The 22,762-nt window shown below is 42.2% G+C and overlaps 1 protein-coding gene across 3 annotated transcripts in view; it reads left to right on the plus strand.

Annotated features, from left to right (window-relative positions):
* The window catches only part of LOC143282083 (elongator complex protein 1-like), a 64,051-nt gene that overhangs the window by 11,479 nt on the left and 29,810 nt on the right, over positions 1-22,762 (plus strand). For all 3 annotated transcript variants that reach the window (XM_076587551.1, XM_076587550.1, XM_076587552.1), the window contains exons 9-17: positions 563-671; positions 3,494-3,721; positions 4,106-4,288; positions 8,309-8,405; positions 9,691-9,852; positions 13,172-13,281; positions 17,943-18,040; positions 20,782-20,835; positions 21,474-21,576. In XM_076587551.1, coding sequence (XP_076443666.1) covers positions 563-671; positions 3,494-3,721; positions 4,106-4,288; positions 8,309-8,405; positions 9,691-9,852; positions 13,172-13,281; positions 17,943-18,040; positions 20,782-20,835; positions 21,474-21,576 — 1,144 coding nt within the window. The remainder of the gene's footprint in view (positions 1-562; positions 672-3,493; positions 3,722-4,105; positions 4,289-8,308; positions 8,406-9,690; positions 9,853-13,171; positions 13,282-17,942; positions 18,041-20,781; positions 20,836-21,473; positions 21,577-22,762) is intronic.

The raw sequence follows: 22,762 nt of genomic DNA on the forward strand, positions 1-22,762 counted from the left end.
TGAGTCACTTTGGTGGTGTTCAGTGGTGCCTGTTCTGATTTAAAATACTTAGGACACTACCTACTAAGCCCCCTACTAACGACAATAATGGCTTAGTTGCGGAGCCAGACTGAGTGAGCGTCCCTCCCAGAGTGGAGACCGCCACCACGTCCCCGAAACAGCCCCCCATGAATCTGCTGACACTGAAGACATTGACAGGACTCACCCCAAGCATGGAAGTGGAGGGGTATCGAAACTGAGGTCACCATGAGAGCAGGGCAGGAAAGGCCACAGACTTTTGAGACTGTTTCGTATATATTGATGATGATGGAGGAGGATGACGATGCCGACGACAATGTTGCTATGGAGGTTGAGGGACCAGTTTTCACAGGAGCACTTTGTTGTGCATCACATTATAGGCTAGAAATGACAGAACAGTTTTCACAGGAACACTTTGTTGTGTATGGCCTTACAGGCTGGGAGGACAGAACAGTTTTCACAGGACTACTTTGATGTGTATGGTCGTATAGGCCAGGAAAGAGGGACCAGTTTTCACAGGTGCACTGTGTTGTGTGTTGGTCAGGTGGTGGAGGTGCTGTGGAATGTGGAGTCCAGCGCTCTGTGTGTGTGGGGGCAGTACCTGCCAGGTGACCAGCAGCCCAAAACCCCCACCGCCCCGCCCCCATCATTCGGTCAGTGCAACAGTCAACTGTTTGTGTCCATGTTTGTAACCTGCAGTGTGGATTCACTTCCTGTTTTGTGAATTTCTCATGTGTCCAGTGTGAGAGAGAGTTATATAGTGTGAGAGAGAGTTATATATTTTGTGTCTCAGAACTATAATTTGCTCGTTATTAGTAAAGTGGAACTTTTTTTGTCTTTTTTTTTCAGTCAGGTAATGTTGTAGTTTGTTTGTTTTATTTGTTTTGTTTGTTTTATTTGTTTGTTAATCTGCGTGTGTGTGTGCGTATGTGTTTGCGTGCTTGTGTGTGTGTGTGCGCGTGCGTGTGTGCCTGCGTGTGTGTGTGTGTGTGTGTGTGTTTAAATTGTCTCCATTTTCGTTCGTTGTTATGAGTCTATTTCTTGTTTTTAATTTTTTTGTTTTTACATTTGATACAATATTTGATTCGGTTTATGGCATGATCTCTTTTTAATTGTCCTCTCTTACTTATGTTTCAAATTATATGTGTATGTTTGTGGGGGAACTTTGAGTGAATGTTTTTAGTGCTATTGTAAAACACATAGAGCTTCAAGAATATGCGCCGAAGCAAGACGTCTTAATAAATGAATAAATAAACTTCATGTAACGTATTGATGCACGGAGCTGGAATTCGTTTGTTTTCAAGCACAGTTTTATTTGCTTTGTATATTCATTTTTGTGTGAAATGTTTAGTGATAAATGCGCCACTGTACAAAGAAAAAAAGAAAAGAAAATGGCTGAGTGGCTATTATATTTTCAGTCAAAGGCATATTGCGTGTCAGACTTATCAACAGGCTTTCAGATTGGCTCAGTGATTTATTGTAGTTTTTTAGACTTCGTGATTTAATGTAGTTTTTTTAACTTCGTGATTTATTATAGTTTTTTCAACTTTGTTTTTACTTTCACTTCCTATCAAACTCATTTATTGGCAGGGAGCAGGGTAGATCTTTGTTTTTACTTTGTTTCCTGTTATACTGGTTTAATGGCAGGGGGGTAAGTTAGACCTTTGTTTTTACTTTTGTTTGCTATAAACATGTTTATTGGCAGGTGTAAGATAACTCTGAGACCCTTGTGTGAGTGAGATATAATGTTTTTGTCAGTTAATTTTGATAATGATATGATCGGATAAAGAATTGAAACAAGTTCTAGATGTATGGGAAGATCTGGGTTGGGTTATACACTTAAGAGCGTAGTACTCTGTAGATTATGCTTTTGAAATCCCCTTTAATGATTTTGGTAATAACAGTTGAGTAGATGGTGAGTTTGTTGCAGATGAGATGATGTGAGAGTATTTTACTGTTTGTAAAGTTTCCTTTCCTCAGTCTCCTTTTAAGTGCAGCTGTGATCCTGAGGTAATGTGGTTATGGAGGAAGGTGGCAGAATGGTTAAGACGTTCATTTGCAAATACAGTGTGTCTGTAAAGGGCTGGGTTTGATTCCTGCTCTGACGGGCGCAATAGCCGAGTGGTTAAAGTGTTGGACTGTCAATCTGAGGGTCCCGGGTTCGAATCACGGTGACGGCGCGTGGTGGGTAAAGGGTGGAGATTTTTACGATCTCCCAGGTCAACATATGTGCAGACCTGCTAGTGCCTGAACCCCCTTCGTGTGTATATGCAAGCAGAAGATCAAATACGCACATTAAAGATCCTGTAATCCATGTCAGCGTTCGGTGGGTTACGGAAACAAGAACATACCCAGCATGCACATCCCCGAAAATGGAGTATGGCTGCCTACATGGCGGGGTTAAAACGGTCATACACGTAAAAGCCCACTCGTGTGCATACGAGTGAACGCAGAAGAAGAAGAAGAAGAAGATTCCTGCTCTCACCTTTTCTCCCAGGGTTGACTCTTGAAATCATTTAAACAAAGAGTTATTGATTGTAGGTGGCAGGACTGGCAGGACCATACTAGTGTATACTAGTGACAGATTTGCTTCTTATAAAGACCATGTATATGATTGAGCCATACCTTGCACTTGGAGTGAACCGGTATATTAAATGTGTATTTAATAAATTTAGATTTGGCTTTTCTGACATCGTGTGTCATCAAATGAGATACAGGTTCAAAGGTGAGAGTGAACGAAGATGTCGTTTATGTAACATAGACAGAGAAGATGAGATCCATTTTGTTGTTAACGTGTCCTGCCCTTTTAGACCTCAGATTGAAATTAATTGAACCTAAGTATTATAATAATCCTTGCAGTTTTAGATTAAATGTGTTGTTGTTGTCCAGAAATGAGTCTACTCTCTCTATGGACTCGCGATTTGTATTTACAAATCCTTGAAGAGACTGAATGTTATGACATCATAATCTTTTCTTCTGCTGATGTATATGTTTATGATATAATTGTGGTATCAGTTATAATCCCAGTGTTTGTACTTATGTGAAACCCCTTCAGTAAGGGGCTTTGGTCTTTATTTGAACAAAACAGTTTATTTGTTTGTTCGTTTGTTCATTCCCAGGTTTGGCTGGGGAATCAAACTGAGTGTCTAGTCATTCAGATGAGATGATAAACAGAGGTCCCATGTGCAACATGTGCTTGGTGCACTGAAAAAGAACCCATGGCAATAAAAGGTCGTTCTTCGGCAAAATTTTGTAGAAGAAATCCACTCTGATAGGTACACAAACATATATGGATTCACTCAAGGCATGACTAAGCATGTCCAGTTGTACTGTTGGTTAGGCATCTGCACAGCAGATGTGATGTAGCATATATGGATTTGTCCAAACTCGGTGACACCTTGAGAAACTGAAAGTGAAAACTGATGTGATAGTGTTTTACTGTGTGTAAAATATCCTGTCCCCTGTCTCTTTTCAGTGCAACTGTGGACGTGCAGTAACTATCACTGGTCCATGAAACAAAACTTGACCTTTGACTCACGCCATGGCAACGTATCAGCGCTGATCTGGGATCCTGAGCAAGCCTATCGTCTGCACGTGGTCACCTCAAAGGGACACTACTTTCAGTACACCTGGGCTTGGGCAACCAATCACAGCATTGGAATGACATCACATGACCCAGCGTCAGTGTTTGTCATTGATGGAAGTGAGTGTTTGTGAGTTGTTTTGAAGGGTTGGGGGCGGGGCCACTCTTTGAAGACTGGAGTTTCATCGTGAATGTGTTCATATGCATGCATATAGTGATTGTGGGGATAATGTGGAGTTTTTTCTGAATGTGTTCATATGCATACAGTGACTGTGATTGTTTAGATAATATGGACAGTGGAGGGTTTTTTGTGTGGATGTGTTTATATGCATATTGTGATTGTTTGCAATTTTGTGTGTGTGAATGTGCTTATCAGCATTTAGTGATTGTTTGAATCATGTGTTTTTCATAAGCCTTATGGTGATTATGAAGTACACACAACAGAAAATGGACATAAAGACATCAGTGTGCATTTTACTATCTTCTTTTCCGGTCTTGTCACAGGCAGTCTAAAGGTGACACCGATGCGCAAGATGGTCGTACCACCTCCCATGTCGGCGTATCAGCTCCCCTTACCATCTGTTGCCGCTCAGGTGGTCTCCCCTGCAAGTCCCTGTGACGCCACTGGTGATGTTGGCGTCCTCACGCAGGACAACCAGTTCCTTGTTTTCAGCTGCTCTGAGCATGGTGAGCTTCTGGAATTGTGGCTAAAACATGTGGTGGGATGGATCAGATGGCTTTTAAATGGAAATGTTTTGATGACTTTTTGGTGTGTATGTAGACTCTGAGCCTCTGGAAGGTTATAGACCAAAACTGTTTTCATACACAGTGTTTGTTTATAATTTTCATAAGCAGTTGACATCACCAGGAATGAAATGAATTTCTTTCAAAAACTTTTTTTTATGTATGTCTGATTTTACTTTCATAAGCAGATAGCAACACTAGCAATGGAATTTATAATTTCCACTTTTTATGTAAATCCTGATTTTACTTTAATAAACAGTTAGCAGCATCAGAAAATAAATGATGTAAATTTTAACCCCTAGGCTGCCCATATGATGAGATAACTTGTCACCGCAAGCATGTACGCTTCGCTGCCACAATGACGAGATAACTTGTCATCGAAATATTCTGACTTTTCCCTGGTTTGCATTCAGTTCATTGACAAAAATACTGGTAGCTTTAGCTTGGGGAATCTTTCTCGATTCTATTTATAGCTAGAAGCTAGAAACACCATCTATGTCATGAGGCAGTCCTTTATTTGAATGTTTTGGTTGAGTTACTGCCACAGTGTTTGCCTGACTCCTCTCCTCGCTCACTCAACAAAATGTTGGACTGATGCCGTGCTCAAGACATGCCATCGTGGCGAACTAAATCAACCAAGATTGCTTTCTTTAGCTGATGCTCAGAAAGAATTGAAATGTAAATTCAAAGAAGACAGTGATGAACATTTATAGGACGATTTGATAGAAAATAAAGGGAGCAATCAAGAGAGTGGCCAAGATACGACTATCAGTGAGTGATGCCGGCTGTACAGCTGTAGCAGACAACAGAAAGTGACTGAATTTTTAGCAGGACACAGTGTGAGCGATTTTCTTGGCACTCAGCCAACTGGATAAAGTGACTGTGTGAGAGGGTGAAGAGGAGGGGGGTGGAGACTGAAGGGGCGTAGCTTCACATCCATATTATCACTTGGAGAAGTCAATGAATGCATTGTGTATCTCTCTTTTAAAAAAAAAAAATATTGTGGTTGTTCTGGTATGATTTTGTGTGTGCAAATAACTATTTGTCCAGAAAATATGATATTTTAGTGCAAATTACCTGACTAATGTTCGTAATTAACAAGTTGAAAATGTGACAAAAAACAAAACACTGATTTCAAAACAACAGCATTTATCATAAAGGAATAAAATCATTTAGATATATTTTGATTTGTCATACATGACACTGACCCTCAAGCACTGGTGCAGTATCTGGCATGGGTTGTTGATAATAAAGAGGATGCATGACAGCAGATGTTGATCAGATCGAATCAAGGTGTGACATGATGATATCTGTGATGTGTGTCTAATAGCTGATACAGAACAGCAGATGTTCATCAAATTGAATCAAGGTGACGTGCGCAATAGCTGAGTGGTTAAAGTGATGGACTGTCAATCTGAGGGTCCCGGGTTCGAATCACGGTGACGGCGCCTGGTGGGTGAAGGGTGGAGATTTTTACGATCTCCCAGGTCAACATATGTGCAGACCTGCTAGTGCCTGAACCCCATTCGTGTGTATATATGCAAGCAGAAGATCAAATATGCACGTTAAAGATCCTGTAATCCATGTCAGCGTTCGGTGGGTTATGGAAACAAGAACATACCCAGCATGCACACCCCCGAAAACGGAGTATGACTGCCTACATGGCGGGGTAAAAACGGTCATACACGTAAAAGCCCACTCGTGTGCATACGAGTGAACGTGGGAGTTGCAGCCCACGAATGCAGAAGAAGAAGAAGAAGAATCAAGGTGTTGATAATAATGATAAAATGTAGGCTTATGTAGCGCAGTACCCCCATCTCCGATGGGGTTCACGGCGCTTTACAATTAAATATACAAATTTAAGACTAAGTGACTTAAAATATGTACAAAGTCAACACAGCTTCACATGACATTAACTACGATATATATATATGCAAGGCTAAGTGACATAAAATATATATAGATCAACACAGGCACCATCACAGTCTCAAGTCACACAGGTGCAAATCTCAGCAAAACAAAGCACATCACTTCCACCATTGTCAAAAATAAACACTAGGGAACCAGGCATCATGAAAAACACACCAAAATCATCACCGATACACACAAATCAACACAAAGAGCACATCCAGCGATAAAATTGCAGCAAGCATATGCGATGGAAAAGTTTCAGTATTAAAAGTACAGTTTGAAAAGATATGTTTTGAGTGCTGTCTTGAATGCAGGTGTTGGGGTGTAATGGAGGTTTGAGGGTAGTGAATTCCATTGTTTAGGTGCAACAGAAGAAAAGGAAAGTTGACCGTAAGTTTTTGTACAAATCTTTGGAACAGACAGTGTGCACTTGTCATTTGAAGAATGGAGTTGTCTGGATGGTGAATAGACAGAAAGCAGATCCAAAAGATAGACAGGACAAGAATCAGTGAAGAAATTGTTACAAAGGACTGAGAGTTTGTATTGTATTCATGCCTGAATGGGGAGCCAGTGTAAGGAAACAAATAGGGAGTGATGTATTGTCTGAGCTTTGAGAGTGAGTCGTGCTGCAGTGTTTTGAACTTTTTGAAGTATATCAATACAGCAAGAAAAACATTTCCATAATCTAATCTCGATTAAGTCTTTGTGGTTTTTGTGGTAAGATATTGCCGAATGGAACTGATCTGTTGGAGTGCTGCATATGCTGACCTACAGATGTGGTTGATGTGTATGTCAAGTGTCATGTCATGTGAAAGCGTGTTCCCTAAATTGCGTGCAGATGCTGAGAAAGGCATGTCTGAAGTTCCTACCAGGATAGATGAAGGCTTAGGCAAGTCAGAAAATGAGCGCTTTGAGTGAATGAGAAGTGCCTCTGTCTTATCATCATTTAGTTTGAGTTTGTGATTTGCCATCCATGATTTGACATCTTTGATGATTTGACATATGTTTTACATGATGATACCTGTGACATATGTCAGATAGTTGATACAGGACAGCAGATGTTGATCAGATTGAATCAAAGCGTGATTTGATGTCTGTGATGTGTGTCTGACAGTGGTGAAGACATATGACGTGATGATGATGTCTGTGACGTGTGTCCGACAGCGGTGAAGACAGGTGTGACATGATGATGTCAGTGATGTGTGTCTGACAGCGGTGAAGACAGGTGTGACATGATGATGTCAGTGATGTGTGTCTGACAGCAGTGAAGACAGGTGTGACGTGATGATGATGTCTGTGACGTGTGTCCGACAGCGGTGAAGACAGGTGTGACATGATGATGTCAGTGACGTGTGTCTGACAGCGGTGAAGACAGGTGTGACATGATGATGTCAGTGATGTGTGTCTGACAGCAGTGAAGACAGGTGTGACATGATGATGTCAGTGACGTGTGTCTGACAGCAGTGAAGACAGGTGTGACATGATGATGATTTCAGTGACGTGTGTCTGACAGCGGTGAAGATAGGTGTGCCATGATGATGTCAGTGACGTGTGTCTGACAGCAGTGAAGACAGGTGTGACATGATGATGTCAGTGACGTGTGTCTGACAGCGGTGAAGACAGGTGTGACATGATGATGTCAGCGACGTGTGTCTGAGCGGTGAAGACAGGTTTGACATGATGATGTCAGTGACGTGTGTATGACAGCGGTGAAGACAGGTGTGACATGATGTCTGTGACGTGTGTCTGACAGCAGTGAAGACAGGTGTGACATGATGATGATGTCAGTGATGTGTGTCTGACAGCAGTGAAGACAGGTTTGACATGATGATGTCAGCGACGTGTGTCTGAGCGGTGAAGACAGGTTTGACATGATGATGTCAGTGACGTGTGTATGACAGCGGTGAAGACAGGTGTGACATGATGATGTCTGTGACATGTGTCTGAGTGGTGAAGACAGGTGTGACATGATGATGATGTCTGTGACATGTGTCCGACAACAGTGAAGACAGGTGTGACATGATGATGATGTCAATGACGTGTGTCTGACAGCGCTGAAGACAGGCACATCAGTGGCCAGGCTGGACGCAGCAGGGGGCCAGGGCTTCACAGCGCAGTGCAGCATGCCCAGTCTGCAGGCAACGTACAGGTACTGTCAGCCCTGTGTCACAGCAGCACTCATCACTGGGTGGGGGCTGCTTCCCACCTCCTCACATACGCACCCCCCCCCATCCTCCTCATCCGCCCCACCACCTCCACCACTCACACAGGCTGTCACTGTACTTGTGTAACCATATCCACTTTTCTACGGGAGGTGGTTGTATGCAGATTTGATGGAAAATAAATGCGGACACAGCAAAGACTGGCTCAGAACGGAAATGAATTGACAGAATTTCTGTTTTGTCAGTCACCATTGGTTAAAGTGTGTTCTTGATCTTCCTTTGTTTTTTACTCTCCAGGCCTGAATATTGTATTCATTGTACCTTTCCACTTTTCTTTTTCATGTGTTACTGTAATAATGCCACACAACATTGGTGGTTGTGCCGTGCAGGATGTATAGGTATATAGATAGTTAGATTGATAGATAGACATTTTTTAAGTAGTAGTCCAGGAAGCGTAATTAGTATATAGATAGTTAGATTGATAGATAGACATTTTTTAAGTAGTAGTCCAGGAAGCGTAATTCAATTTTGCAAATAATATTGTATATGTAGAAGCTTAATCACAAACATACACATGTGCTTTTTAATTTCACTTTATCATGAAGTTACCCAATTTTTCTGATACTTGTAGAAGATTGTTACCCGATAAGTACTCAGGCCCAAAGCCAGAATTCTTGTCTTCAGGTTCTATTAAGATTTTGCTAATTCATAAAAACTTGTAATGTTGTGTAGGACTGTTTTATTTATTTGGATGTTAACTGTTTCTGACTTTGTAAGGCAAAGGCTTTGTTATTTGGATGTTGACTGTTTTTGACTTTTTGAGCCAAAGGCTGTGTTATTATTTTGGATGTTGACTGTTTCTGATTTTTGTGAGGCAAAGGCTGTGTTATTCTTCTTCTTCATTCATGGTCTGCAACTCCCACATTCACTCTTATGTACACAAGTGTGCTTTTATGTGTAAGACCGTTTTTTACCCTGCTATATAGGCAGCCATACACCATTTTCAGGGGTGTGCATGCTGGTTATCTTCTTGTTTCCATAACCTGCCAAATGCTGACATGGATTACGGGATCTTTAGGCACAAACAGGTCTGCACATGCTGACCTGGGAGATGGGAAAAATCTCCATCCTTTACTCACCAGGCGCCGTTACCAAGATTCGAACCCAGGACTCTCAGATTGAAGCTGTGTTATTACTTTTGATGTTGACTGTTTCTGATTTTTGTGAGGCAAAAGGAGCCCAGACTGAATGTGTGTGTTCCTGTCCCGTCAGGCTGGTCACCCCGCAGGATGTCTCCGAGTTCCCTCTGTGCGTCACTCACATCTGCTGGCCACACAGGGGTGTGCTGGTCCTCAGTGTTGCCGGGGACACCGGGGTCTGCCTCTACGCTGCCCACCTGGCGCAGGTGTCAGAGGATGGAACTCTTCCCCTGGGGTGAGTTGGGCTGCAGGCCACGGTCATCCTGTTCGTTTCTCTGGGAGTGTGTTCTGGATCACACATTTGTGTGTGTTGTTGGAAGCTGAAAACCAGGAATGTTTGGGTGGATTTTGTTGTTGTTGTTATTGTTGTTTTATGCACCATGGTTTCAAGAAAATGCTACTAATAATTACAAATGATTGATTATCTTTGGTTTGTGTATCTCTGTGTGTATGGTGTGTGTGTGTGTTTGCGCATTTGTGTGTATGTGTGTGTGTGCGTGTGTGTGTGTGCCTGTTATGTTTCAAGACCAGCTGTAGAAGTCATTCCTTTTTCTTTAGCAATTTTAATCAAAATTTCCACATTTATGTACAAAGAATGATACAGTAATGTCTCCATATGTTTTTTATGCTGTCTCTTGACTGCAGAGAAACTAAAAACTGGGTCGTTTTGATTTTATTTTCAACAAGGAGCGTACTAATTCAAAAACGTGATAATCATAGAAAATGTGATAGGTCATATAAAATGTGATAGGTCATACAAAGCGTGATAGACCATATAAAATGTAAAACATGATAGGCCATATAAGATTTGATAGATAATATAACATGTGATAGACTTTATAAAACAAAGCATGATAGGCCATATAAAATGTGACAGGCCATATAGAATGTGATATATATATATCATATAAAACGTGATAGGTAATATAAAACATGATAAGTCACATGAAACTTGATAGGGCATATAAAACATGATGTAAAATGTGATCGGTCATATAAAACGTGATGGATCTTATAAAATATGAGAGGTTGTATATAATGTGATAGGTCATATTAAACGCAGTAGGTCATAAAATGTGATAAGTCATATAAAACGCAATTGGTCATATAAAACGTGATGGATCATATAAAATGTGTTAGGTGATATGAAACGTGATGGATCATATAAAATGTGATAGGTCATATAAAATATGATGGACCATATAAAACATGATAGGCCATATAAAACATGATAGGCCTCATAAAACATCATCTATAAAATGTGATAGACCGTATCAAATGTGATAGGCCATATAAAACTTGATATACAATGTGATAGGTCATATAAAATGTGATAGGTCATATAAACACAGTATGAAATGTGATAGGTCATTTAAAACGTGATAGGTTGTATAAAGCGTGATGGATCATATAGAATGTGATAGGTCATATATAATGCGTTGGGTCGTATTAACCACGATAGGTAATAAAAAATGTGATAGGTCATATGAAACTTGATAGGTCATATAAAGCAAGATATAAAATGTGATAGATCATATAAAACATGAAAGGTCATATGAAACGTGATGGATCATAGAAAATGTGATAGGTCATATGTAATGTATAGGTCATATTAAATACAGTAGGTCAGGTAAAAAGTGATAGATATACAATGTGATAGGTCATATTAAACATGATAGGTCATAAAAATGTGATGGGTCGTATAAAGTGTGACAGGTCATGTAATGTGTGAAGGGTCATGTAAAGTGTGCTGGGCCATGTGAAGTGTGATGGGCCATGTGAAGGGTGATGGGCCATGTGAAGTGTGATGGGCCATGTGACATGTGATGGGCCATGTGAAGGGTGATGGGCCATGTGAAGTGTGATGGGCCATGTGAAGGGTGATGGGCCATGTGAAGTGTGATGGGCCATGTGACATGTGATGGGCCATGTGAAGTGTGATGGGCCATGTGACATGTAATGGGCCATGTAAAGTGTAACAGGTCATGTGAAGTGTGACAGGCCATGTGAAGTGTGATGGGCCATGTAAAGTGTGATGGGCCATGTGAAGTGTGATGGGCCATGTAAAGTGTGATGGGCCATGTGAAGTGTGATGGGCCATGTAAAGTGTGATGGGCCATGTGAAGTGTGACAGGCCATGTGAAGTGTGATGGGCCATGTAAAGTGTGACAGGTCATGTGAAGTGTGACAGGTCATGTGAAGTGTGACAGGCCATGTAAAGTGTGACAGGTCATGTGAAGTGTGATGGGCCATGTAAAGTGTGATGGGCCATGTGAAGTGTGACAGGCCATGTGAAGTGTGACGGGTCATGTGAAGTGTGATGGGCCATGTGAAGTGTGATGGGCCATGTGAAGTGTGACAGGCCATGTAAAGTGTGACAGGTCATGTAGAGTGTGATGGGCCATGTGAAGTGTGATGGGCCATGTAAAGTGCGACAGGTCATGTAAGTGTGATGGGCCATGTGAAGTGTGACAGGTCATGTAGAGTGTGATGGGCCATGTGAAGTGTGACAGGCCATGTGAAGTGTGACAGGTCATGTAGAGTGTGATGGGCCATGTGAAGTGTGACAGGCCATGTGAAGTGTGATGGGCCATGTGAAGTGTGACAGGTCATGTAGAGTGTGATGGGCCATGTGAAGTGTGACAGGTCATGTAGAGTGTGATGGGCCATGTGAAGTGTGATGGGCCATGTGAAGTGTGACAGGTCATGTAGAGTGTGATGGGCCATGTGAAGTGTGACAGGCCATGTGAAGTGTGACAGGCCATGTGAAGTGTGACAGGCCATGTCAAGTGTGACAGGCCATGTGAAGTGTGACAGGCCATGTGACGTGTGATGGGCCATGTGAAGTGTGACAGGCTGTGTGAAGTGTGACAGGTCATGTGAAGTGTGATGGGCCATGTGACGTGTGACAGGTCATGTGAAGTGTGATGGGCCATGTGAAGTGTGATGGGCCATGTGATGTGTGACAGGCCATGTGACGTGTGATGGGCCATGTGAAGTGTGACAGGCCATGTGAAGTGTGACAGGCCATGTGACGTGTGACAGGCCATGTCAAGTGTGATAGGCCATGTGAAGTGTGAAAGACATGTGAAGTATGACAGGCCATGTGACGTGTGATGGGCCATGTGAAGTGTGACAGGCTGTGTGAAGTGTGACAGGTCATGTGAAGTGTGATGGGCCATGTGACGTGTGACAGGTCATGTGAAGTGTGATGGGCCATGTGAAGTGTGATGGGCCATGTGATGTGTGACAGGCCATGTGACGTGTGATGGGCCATGTGAAGTGTGATTTGCCATGTGACGTGTGATGGGTTATGTGAAGTGTGACAGGCCATGTGAAGTGTGACAGGCTGTGTGAAGTGTGATAGGCCATGTGAAGTGTGATGGGCCATGTGACGTGTGACAGGCCATGTGACGTGTGACAGGCCGTGTGAAGTGTGACAGGCCATGTGACGTGTGATGGGCCATGTGAAGTGTGATGGGCCATGTGAAGTGTGATGGGCCATGTGACGTGTGATGGGCCACGTGGATGAACAAGAGGTGTGTCATTGTCAGAGAGCCGGTGCCAGTGGAGGACAAGGTGATCAGTCTGTCTGTGGATCCCCAGAACGCCGGCTGTGTGGCAGTGCAGCTGTCCTCCGGCCATGTCCTGCGGTTCACCTGTGGTGCGTGTGTACTGTAGTGCCCTGCACATTGGTTGTAGCAATGTGTAGACGGATGGGTCGTTGTCAGCGCATTGAGTCTAACTTTATTTTGAGAAATGCGCTGTCCAATTGCCGTTCGTTATTTCTGTTAGTGTATCATCATCATCATCATCATCGTTGTCATCGGCGTTGTTGTTGTTGTTGTTGTTATCAACATCATGATTATTACTTTTATCATTATCCTTTAGACTGCCGTGTAATCTGTTCCATATCGGCAGATAATTCACACCCCTGCCACTGCCATGTCATCTGTTCTCAAACGGCTGCTACATAAATCATCTCCATCTTGCAAAAGTTATTAAGTTGTTTGGAAGGTATTAGACTGGTAGCTTTAGATTTCCAAAGGTTCCTGTGACCCTGATGATACCTCAGAAGCCCCCTACTTCACGGAGGGGTGTGGTTTTTGGAGTTATTTTACTGGCTGACTGGAGCACGTCAACAAGTCATTGTCTATGTGGGCAAACAAAATGGCAACGGCTTCGTTCGTTCTTTAGTTTCACGTCTTTTCACTGTAAGTGATATCAGATGAGGGTAGGAAAAAAAATCGAGTGGGGGGAGAAATTAATGTGTACGCATGCAAGTAAGTGAAAGTGTGTGTGCATGCGTGCATGTGCGTGTGCGTGTGTGTGTGATTGCAAAACTGAATGCTTCGACACGTGGATCACACTGCTCAGTGAAAATCTGAGTGAACTGGAGAAGATGATGAAGAAGAACTGAAGTCTGACGATTATTTGGAAGAGGAAGGTGAGATCACTCTCTTCACCCAGAGAGCAGAAAAGAGTTTGACCTTGCTAGCAGAATACAGAACCGAACAGTGTGACAGACAGCTAGCAGAATACAGAACCGTGTGACAGACAGCTAGCAGAATACAGAACAGTGTGACAGACAGTTAGCAGAATATAGAATAGAATAATGTGACAGACAGCTAGAAGAATATAGAACAGTGTGACAGACAGTTAGCAGAATATAGAACAGTGTGACAGACAGCTAGCAGAATATAGAACAGTGTGACAGACAGTTAGCCGAATACAGAACAGAACAGTGTGACAGACAGCTAGCAGAATACAGAACAGAACAGTGTGACAGACAGCTAGCAGAATACAGAACAGAACAGTGTGACAGACAGCTAGCAGAATACAGTACAGTGTGACAGACAGCTAGCAGAATACAGAATAGAATAGTGTGACAGACAGACAGCAGAATACAGAATAGAATAGTGTGACAGACAGTTAGCAGAATACAGAATAGAATAGTGTGACAGACAGCTAGCAGAATACAGAACAGTGTGACAGACAGCTAGCAGAATACAGAATAGAATAGTGTGACAGCCAGCTAGCAGAATACAGAACAGTGTGAAAGACAGCTAGCAGAATACAGAATAGAATAGTGTGACAGACAGTTAGCAGAATACAGAACAGTGTGACAGACAGCTAGCAGAATACAGAACAGAACAGTGTGACAGACAGCTAGCAGAATATAGAACAGTTTGACAGCAGAATATAGAACATAGAACAGTGTGACAGACAGCTAGCAGAATATAGAACAGTGTGACAGACAGTTAGCAGAATACAGAATAGAATAGTGTGACAGACAGCTAGCAGAATACAGAACAGTGTGACAGACGGCTAGCAGAATACAGAATAGAATAGTGTGACAGACAGTTAGCAGAATATAGAACAGTGAGACAGACAGCTAGCAGAATACATAACAGTGTGACAGACAGCTAGCAGAATACAGAATAGAATAGTGTGACAGACAGACAGCAGAGTACAGAATAGAATAGTGTGACAGACAGCTAGCAGAATACAGAACAGTGTGACAGACAGCTAGCAGAATACAGAATAGAATAGTGTGACAGACAGCTAGCAGAATACAGAACAGTGTGACAGACAGCTAGCAGAATACAGAATAGAATAGTGTGACAGACAGCTAGCAGAATATAGAACAGTGTGACAGACAGCTAGCAAAATACATAACAGTGTGACAGACAGCTAGCAGAATATAGAACAGTTTGACAGCAGAATATAGAACATAGAACAGTGTGACAGACAGCTAGCAGAATATAGAACAGTGTGACAGACAGTTAGCAGAATACAGAATAGAATAGTCTGACAAACAGCTAGCAGAATACAGAACAGTGTGACAGACGGCTAGCAGAATACAGAATAGAATAGTGTGACAGACAGTTAGCAGAATATAGAACAGTGAGACAGACAGCTAGCAGAATACAGAATAGAACAGCGTGACAGACAGCTAGCAGAATACAGAATAGAATAGTGTGACAGACAGACAGCAGAGTACAGAATAGAATAGTGTGACAGACAGTTAGCAGAATACAGAATAGAATAGTGTGACAGCCAGCTAGCAGAATACATAACAGTGTGACAGACAGCTAGCAGAATACAGAACAGTGTGACAGCTAGCAGAATATAGAACAGTGTGACAGAAAGCTAGCAGAATACAGAACATAGAACAGTGTGACAGACAGCTAGTAGAATATAGAATAGAATAGTGTGACAGACAGCTAGCAGAATACAGAACAGAACAGTGTGACAGACAGCTAGCAGAATACGGAACAGAACAGTGTGACAGACAGCTAGCAGAATACAGAACAATGTGACAACTAGCAGAATATAGAACATACAACAGTGTGACAGACAGCTAGCAGAATACAGAACATAGAACAGTGTGACAGACAGCTAGCAGAATACAGAACAGTGTGACAGCTAGCAGAATATAGAACATAGAACAGTGTGACAGACAGCTAGCAGAATACAGAACTGAACAGTGTGACAGACAGCTAGCAGAATACAGAACAATGTGACAACTAGCAGAATATAGAACATAGAACAGTGTGACAGACAGCTAGCAGAATACAGAACATAGAACAGTGTGACAGACAGCTAGCAGAATACAGAACATAGAACAGTGTGACAGACAGCTAGCAGAATACAGAACAGTGTGACAGACAGCTAGCAGAATACAGAACAGAACAGTGTGACAGACAGCTAGCAGAATACAGAACAGTGTGACAGACAGCTAGCAGAATACAGAACAGTATGACAGACAGCTAGCAGAATACATAACAGTGTGACAGACAGCTAGCAGAATACAGAACAGTGTGACAGACAGCTAGCAGAATATAGAACAGTGTGACAGACAGCTAGCAGAATACAGAACTGAACAGTGTGACAGACAGCTAGCAGAATATAGAATAGTGTGACAGACAGTTAGCAGAATATAGAATAGTGTGACAGACAGCTAGCAGAATACAGAACAGTATGACAGACAGCTAACAGAATACAGAGCAGAACAGTGTGACAGACAGCTAACAATACAGAACAGTGTGACAGACAGCTAACAGAATACAGAACAGTGTGACAGACAGCTAGCAGAATAGAGAACAGAACAGCATGACAGCCAACCTGTGAGAGGCAGCAGTGGTGGAGGAGGTATCAGATTACAGTGTGCAGGGCAACGCAGGACATGAGGTTGAGTGGGTAGGGGGAGGGGCAGTGGGGAGGTGTGTGAGGGCGTTTCATTTTCTGATCGGTGGGTTTGACATTGGGCTGATGATTTTGATCCAGGCATTCCTTTCTTCAGAATGGTGTGTATGTGTGTGTACGTGTGTGTGTGTGTTTGTGTGTGTGTGTGTGTGTGTGTACGTGTTTGTGTGTGTGTGTGTATGTGTTTGTGTGTGTGTGTGTGTGTATGTGTGTACATTTTTGTGTGTGTACGTGTGTGTGTGTGTGTGTGTATTTGTTTGTTTGTTTGTCACATGTGTGATGTTTTTATTCGATAGGTTCTTGTGGGTCACATTCTTTTAATCATAACAAAATGTCTTTTTTGTGAATTGTCCATTCATTTTCTTTTGAGAAAATATATACTTTTACCTGTTTCGGTTAAAAATTTAACCCATTATTTTTGTTTCTACACCAGCACATTTTTTGTGAAAATTCACCAGCAAACAGGATTCAGTTACTTGCCAAATCACTAGGCAGGCGAAGGGTTAATATTGTCATTATACTTGGGGAAAATGTTTTCAGTGACTGTGTACAAGAGAGTGGAGTGAAAAAAGGCTGATCTGATGCCATGGTGAAGTTGTTGTGATCCTATGAACCATCACTACATGAGACCACGGCAGGAAAAAATACGGTGGTTCACTAAAACTTCCGAAACTAAAAGAGAATTGTTAATTTTTGAATGGTCGAACACAGCTTCGTTTTCTCACTTCCAGAATCCTGAAGCAGTTCAGCTGAGAACAGCAACTGCACTAAACAAGAATGAAGAAAACTAGAACAGTGTGTCGGTACAAGAATTCTTGTACCTGGAGCACACAGGAAGTAATCATGGTACAAGATAACTTGGAATGGGTAATGATGTTTTACTTTAAAAAAAAGGTAATTAAGCTTATTCCCTTGGATCCCCATATCAGCATCATCATCAGCCCCATCATCATTATCATCATCAAAATACATTGTGTCCCACATTCCAGGGCACACACACACAGAGACGATGATTCCCTCATCAATTTTGCACCACTGACTGTTAATAGTTGCTGTCCTACAGTGGTTAAGGAGGCTGATTTATGAATGGATGTTGGATTGACGTGCTTGTGACAGAGGAGAAGATGGTGTTGCCATGGGAGACGGCGAGTGGGGAGGAGTTACGTTTCCCTTTCCCCTGTACTCAGGTGGAGGTAACCAGCCTGCAGGGGGAGGTCAGTGTACAGTTGTTGTTTTTTTGCCTTATTTGTTTCCCTTCCCTCCATACAATGCAAATTAACATATATAGTCTTTGGTTGCTGTATCACAAAACAGCAACATGTTCTTCTCATAAAAAGTAAATCACAAAAAATGATAATAAAGCACAGACTGTGCAAACATATTTAGAAAACAATATTTAGCTGTATTTTCTATAAGAAGCAAAACAAATTTCATAATATGCTGGATTTGGTCAGTGTATTATTCCCTGGTTTGGTTTGCTTTGGCTTTGTTTGCATTTTACATTCTGGTCATTTTGAAAGTGATATCCTCAAAGTGCATGACTTTTGATAATTTACAAAGTTACATCCATGAAATATGAAATGCATTACTTGCTTCTAATTAATTTCGAAGTCATATCCTTGAAATGTATAACTTGCTTCTGATTATTTTGATTTACATGTAAAGTATGACTTGCTTCTGATTATTTAGGAAGTCATATTCATGGAACATTATGATGCTTTATAACACGGATGAAAGTCATATACCCATGAAGTTGATTAAATGTAACTGATAAGCAATACTGTCAAACAAACACGTTTGATAGGACAGAAATTGGCAAGGGAGTAAATGTAAAAAAGCACAATAAAAAATCAACCATATAAAATCAAAAAGCAACTTGAACTCTGCTTTTAACTCTGTCACCACCAAAGGCGACTTTAGTCTACATCCTACCACAGGCGACTTTTGTCGACTTAGAAAGGGTCATGCTAAAAGGTCCATTTTTCACATTGTAATAAAGCCTGACAGCTGTAGCCAGTTTCCCAAGCAACAGAACAATGACTAACCTTCGCCCACTGACCAAGTTTGGAGTGAACAAGTTCATTGCGTTGAGTCTAGAGTGATAAGAAACTCTAGGGAGAGCTGGACAGTACAAGGTCTTAAGAGAAGAAGCCCCCCTCAGTCAAGTGTTTCGGCCCTTAACTCCATACACTCTGAGGGGGCCGGGTAGCACCCAGGTCATGACTCCAGGATGCCCTTGTATTGCCGCCTTTTTTTTTTTCCCTGGTCCTCATCAGGTTCGAACCCGCACCTTCAGGATGGTCGCCAGTTCAGGACTGAGTCACTTTTCTGGCAGACATTTTAACCACTGAGCCATCATGCGCCTAGTTTGAGTATGGAAATTTAATCCTTATGAAGTTTACTTTGAGTCCTCCTTGACCAGATCCAGCTGGAACTCTTTTCTGCTGCTTCTGCCATTGCCTTGAGAGCCCTTGTCCTGTCTCTGCCAGAAACTGACAGCTGTTTCATGAGGCTGTAGGCAGATGCCCTCACAAACCCTCTTGCACCAATCTCTGTGGCGAGGACTTTGCCTTGGGGTGTTTTTCACTCTGAAACTCAGCGGTGAAAGAGTCAGTGTTTTTCACTCTGAAACTCAGCGGTGAAAGAGTCAGTGTTTTTCACTCTGAAACTCAGTGGTGAAAGAGTCAGTGTTTTTCACTCTAAAACTCAGTGGTGAAAGAGTCAGTGTTTTTCACTCTAAAACTCAGCGGTGAAAGAGTCAGTGTTTTTCACTCTGAAACTCGGCGGTGAAAGAGTCAGTGTTTTTCACTCTGGAACTCAGCGGAAGGAGTCAGTGTTTTTCACTCTGAAACTCAGCGGAAGGAGTCAGTGTTTTTCACTCTGAAACTCAGCGATGAAAGAGTCAGTGTTTTTCACTCTGAAACTCGGTGGTGAAAGAGTCAGTGTTTTTCACTCTGGAACTCAGCGGTGAAAGAGTCAGTGTTTTTCACTCTGAAACTCAGTGGTGAAAGAGTCAGTGTTTTTCACTCTGAAACTCGGCGGTGAAAGAGTCAGTGTTTTTCACTCTGAAACTCAGCGGTGAAAGAGTCCGTGTTTTTCACTCTGAAACTCGGCGGTGAAAGAGTCAGTGTTTTTCACTCTGAAACTCAGCGGTGAAAGAGTCAGTGTTTTTCACTCTGAAACTCAGCGGTGAAAGAGTCAGTGTTTTTCACTCTGAAACTCAGCGGTGAAAGAGTCAGTGTTTTTCACTTTGAAACTTGGCTGTGAAAGAGTCAGTGTTTTTCACTCTGAAACTCAGCGGTGAAAGAGTCAGTGTTTTTCACTCTAAAACTCAGCAGTGAAAGAGACAGTGTTTTTCACTCTGAAACTCGGCGGTGAAAGAGTCAGTGTTTTTCACTCTGAAACTCGGCAGTGAAAGAGTCAGTGTTTTTCACTCAGAAACTCGGCGGTGAAAGAGTCAGTGTTTTTCACTCTGAAACTCAGCGGTGAAAGAGTCAGTGTTTTTCACTCTGAAACTCAGCGGTGAAAGAGTCAAAGGATGGTGTTGCTAAGAGGCAAGCACACGACACAAGGCCATACTAAAGTTGACTTTAAAGGGAGGAAAGAAAAAAAAAAGATGATTACAATAGAAACAATACAAACATTGAATTTAAAAAACAGAAAAATCAAAAAAATCTGATAGTTGATCATACAAACAGGGAAATTTAAAAAAAAGAAAAAAAAACAAAAGAAAAGAAAAAAAACAAACAACTCTGTTAGTAACTTTGATAGTTGTAACTTGTTTATCATACAAACATGAAAATTGAATTTAAAAGTAAAAAGAAAAAGAAAAAAAAACAAAAACAAAACAAACAAAATCAGACAGCCGTAACTGTTCTTAATCAGAAGATAAGAAAATGGTGACAGTAACAGTGGACTGATTGGATGTTTTATGTTTTTTTTCCCATTTTACCAGGAAGCAGTGCTTGGCCTTACAGACAGATACAGGTTTTATGTCAATGGTGTAGAGGTAGGTCTCTTTTACTTATTTTATTTTTGAATACTTTGCATGTGTGAATGTGTGTGTGTTTGTACATATATGTTTTTGCATTGTGTGTGCTTCTATGGTTGTGTGCTTGTATGAAGTGTGTGTGTGTGTGTGTGTGTGTGTGTGTGTGTGTGTGTGTTCATGAAAATGACTGCCCATGATAAGTTATTTGAAAACTGGAGTGTTCTGATTATTTTGGATTTTGTGTCCCAGTGTTTTTTGTTCACTGAATTAGTAATGTGCGTTTGAAGGATGTTTGTTCCTTTTAATCATCTTATGTGAAATCTTTTACACTGATCTAGGGTAGGCTCTCTGGGCATGACTATTGCACTGGGTTTATGTGAATGGGAGGGTTTTATTCTATTTTGTTTTATTTTATTGTATTTAATTTTGTTGTATTTCATCTGATTTTATTTCATTTTATTTTTTATTATTTTTTAAATATTTTATTTATCATTGTCTGTTTCACACAGCTGATGTGGAGTAGTGTTTATGGATCTGTCTACTTCCTCTGACGCCTCCGTAAAACTGAAAACTGAATAACGAATATAAAGTCAAAGAATAAATGAATAAATAACTAAATGAATGAATGCATAAATGAATAAATAATCATGTCTCAGGTGGCTTCCAACTGCACGTCTTTCGCTGTTCATGACGAGTTCTTGCTGCTGACCACACTGAGCCACACAGTGCGTTGCATCAACAGGCACACTGCTGTGAAGGGTGAGTGAGTGAGTGAGTGCACTGTCTGGTGATTGGTGCCGTGAAGGGTGAGTGAGTGCACTATCTGGTGGTTGGTGCCGTGAAGGGTGAGTGAGTGAGTGAGTGAGTGCACCGTCTGGTGATTGGTGCCGTGAGGGGTGAGTGAGTGAGTGAGTGCAGTATCTGGTGATTGGTGCCGTGAATGGTGAGTGAGTGCACCGTCTGGTGATTGGTGCTGTGAGGGGTGAGTGAGTGAGTGAGTGCACCGTCTGGTGATTGGTGCTGTGAAGGGTGAGTGAGTGAGTGAGTGCACCGTCTGGTGATTGGTGCCGTGAAGGGTGAGTGAGTGAGTGAGTGCACTATCTGGTGATTGGTGCTGTGAGGGGTGAGTGAGTGAGTGAGTGCACCATCTGGTGATTGGTGCTGTGAAGGGTGAGTGAGTGAGTGCACTATCTGGTGATTGGTGCTGTTAAGGGTGAGTGAGTGAGTGAGTGCACCATCTGGTGATTGGTGCTGTGAAGGGTGAGTGAGTGCACTATCTGGTGATTGGTGCCGTGAATGGTGAGTGAGTGAGTGAGTGAGTGAGTGCACTGTCTGGTGATTGGTGCCGTGAATGGTGAGTGAGTGAGTGAGTGCACCGTCTGGTGATTGGTGCCGTGAATGGTGAGTGAGTGAGTGAGTGAGTGCACCATCTGGTGATTAGTGCTGTGAAGGGTGAGTGAGTGAGTGCACTATCTGGTGATCGGTGCCGTGAGGGGTGAGTGAGTGAGTGAGTGAGTGCACCATCTGGTGATTGGTGCCGTGAAGGGTGAGTGAGTGAGTGAGTGCACTATCTGGTGATTGGTGCCGTGAAGGGTGAGTGAGTGAGTGAGTGCACTATCTGGTGATTGGTGCCGTGAAGGGTGAGTGAGTGAGTGAGTGCACCGTCTGGTGATTGGTGCCGTGAAGGGTGAGTGAGTGAGTGAGTGCACTATCTGGTGATTGGTGCCGTGAGGGGTGAGTGAGTGAGTGAGTGAGTGAGTGCACTATCTGGTGATTGGTGCCGTGAAGGTTGAGTGAGTGAGTGCACTATCTGGTGATTGGTGCCGTGAAGGGTGAGTGAGTGAGTGAGTGCACTATCTGGTGATTGGTGCTGTGAAGGGTGAGTGAGTGAGTGCACCGTCTGGTGATTGGTGCCATCAGGGGTGAGTGAGTGAGTGCACTATCT

The sequence above is a fragment of the Babylonia areolata genome, chromosome 5 (assembly GCF_041734735.1).
Source record: "Babylonia areolata isolate BAREFJ2019XMU chromosome 5, ASM4173473v1, whole genome shotgun sequence".
Classification (NCBI taxonomy): Eukaryota; Metazoa; Mollusca; class Gastropoda; order Neogastropoda; family Buccinidae; genus Babylonia; species Babylonia areolata.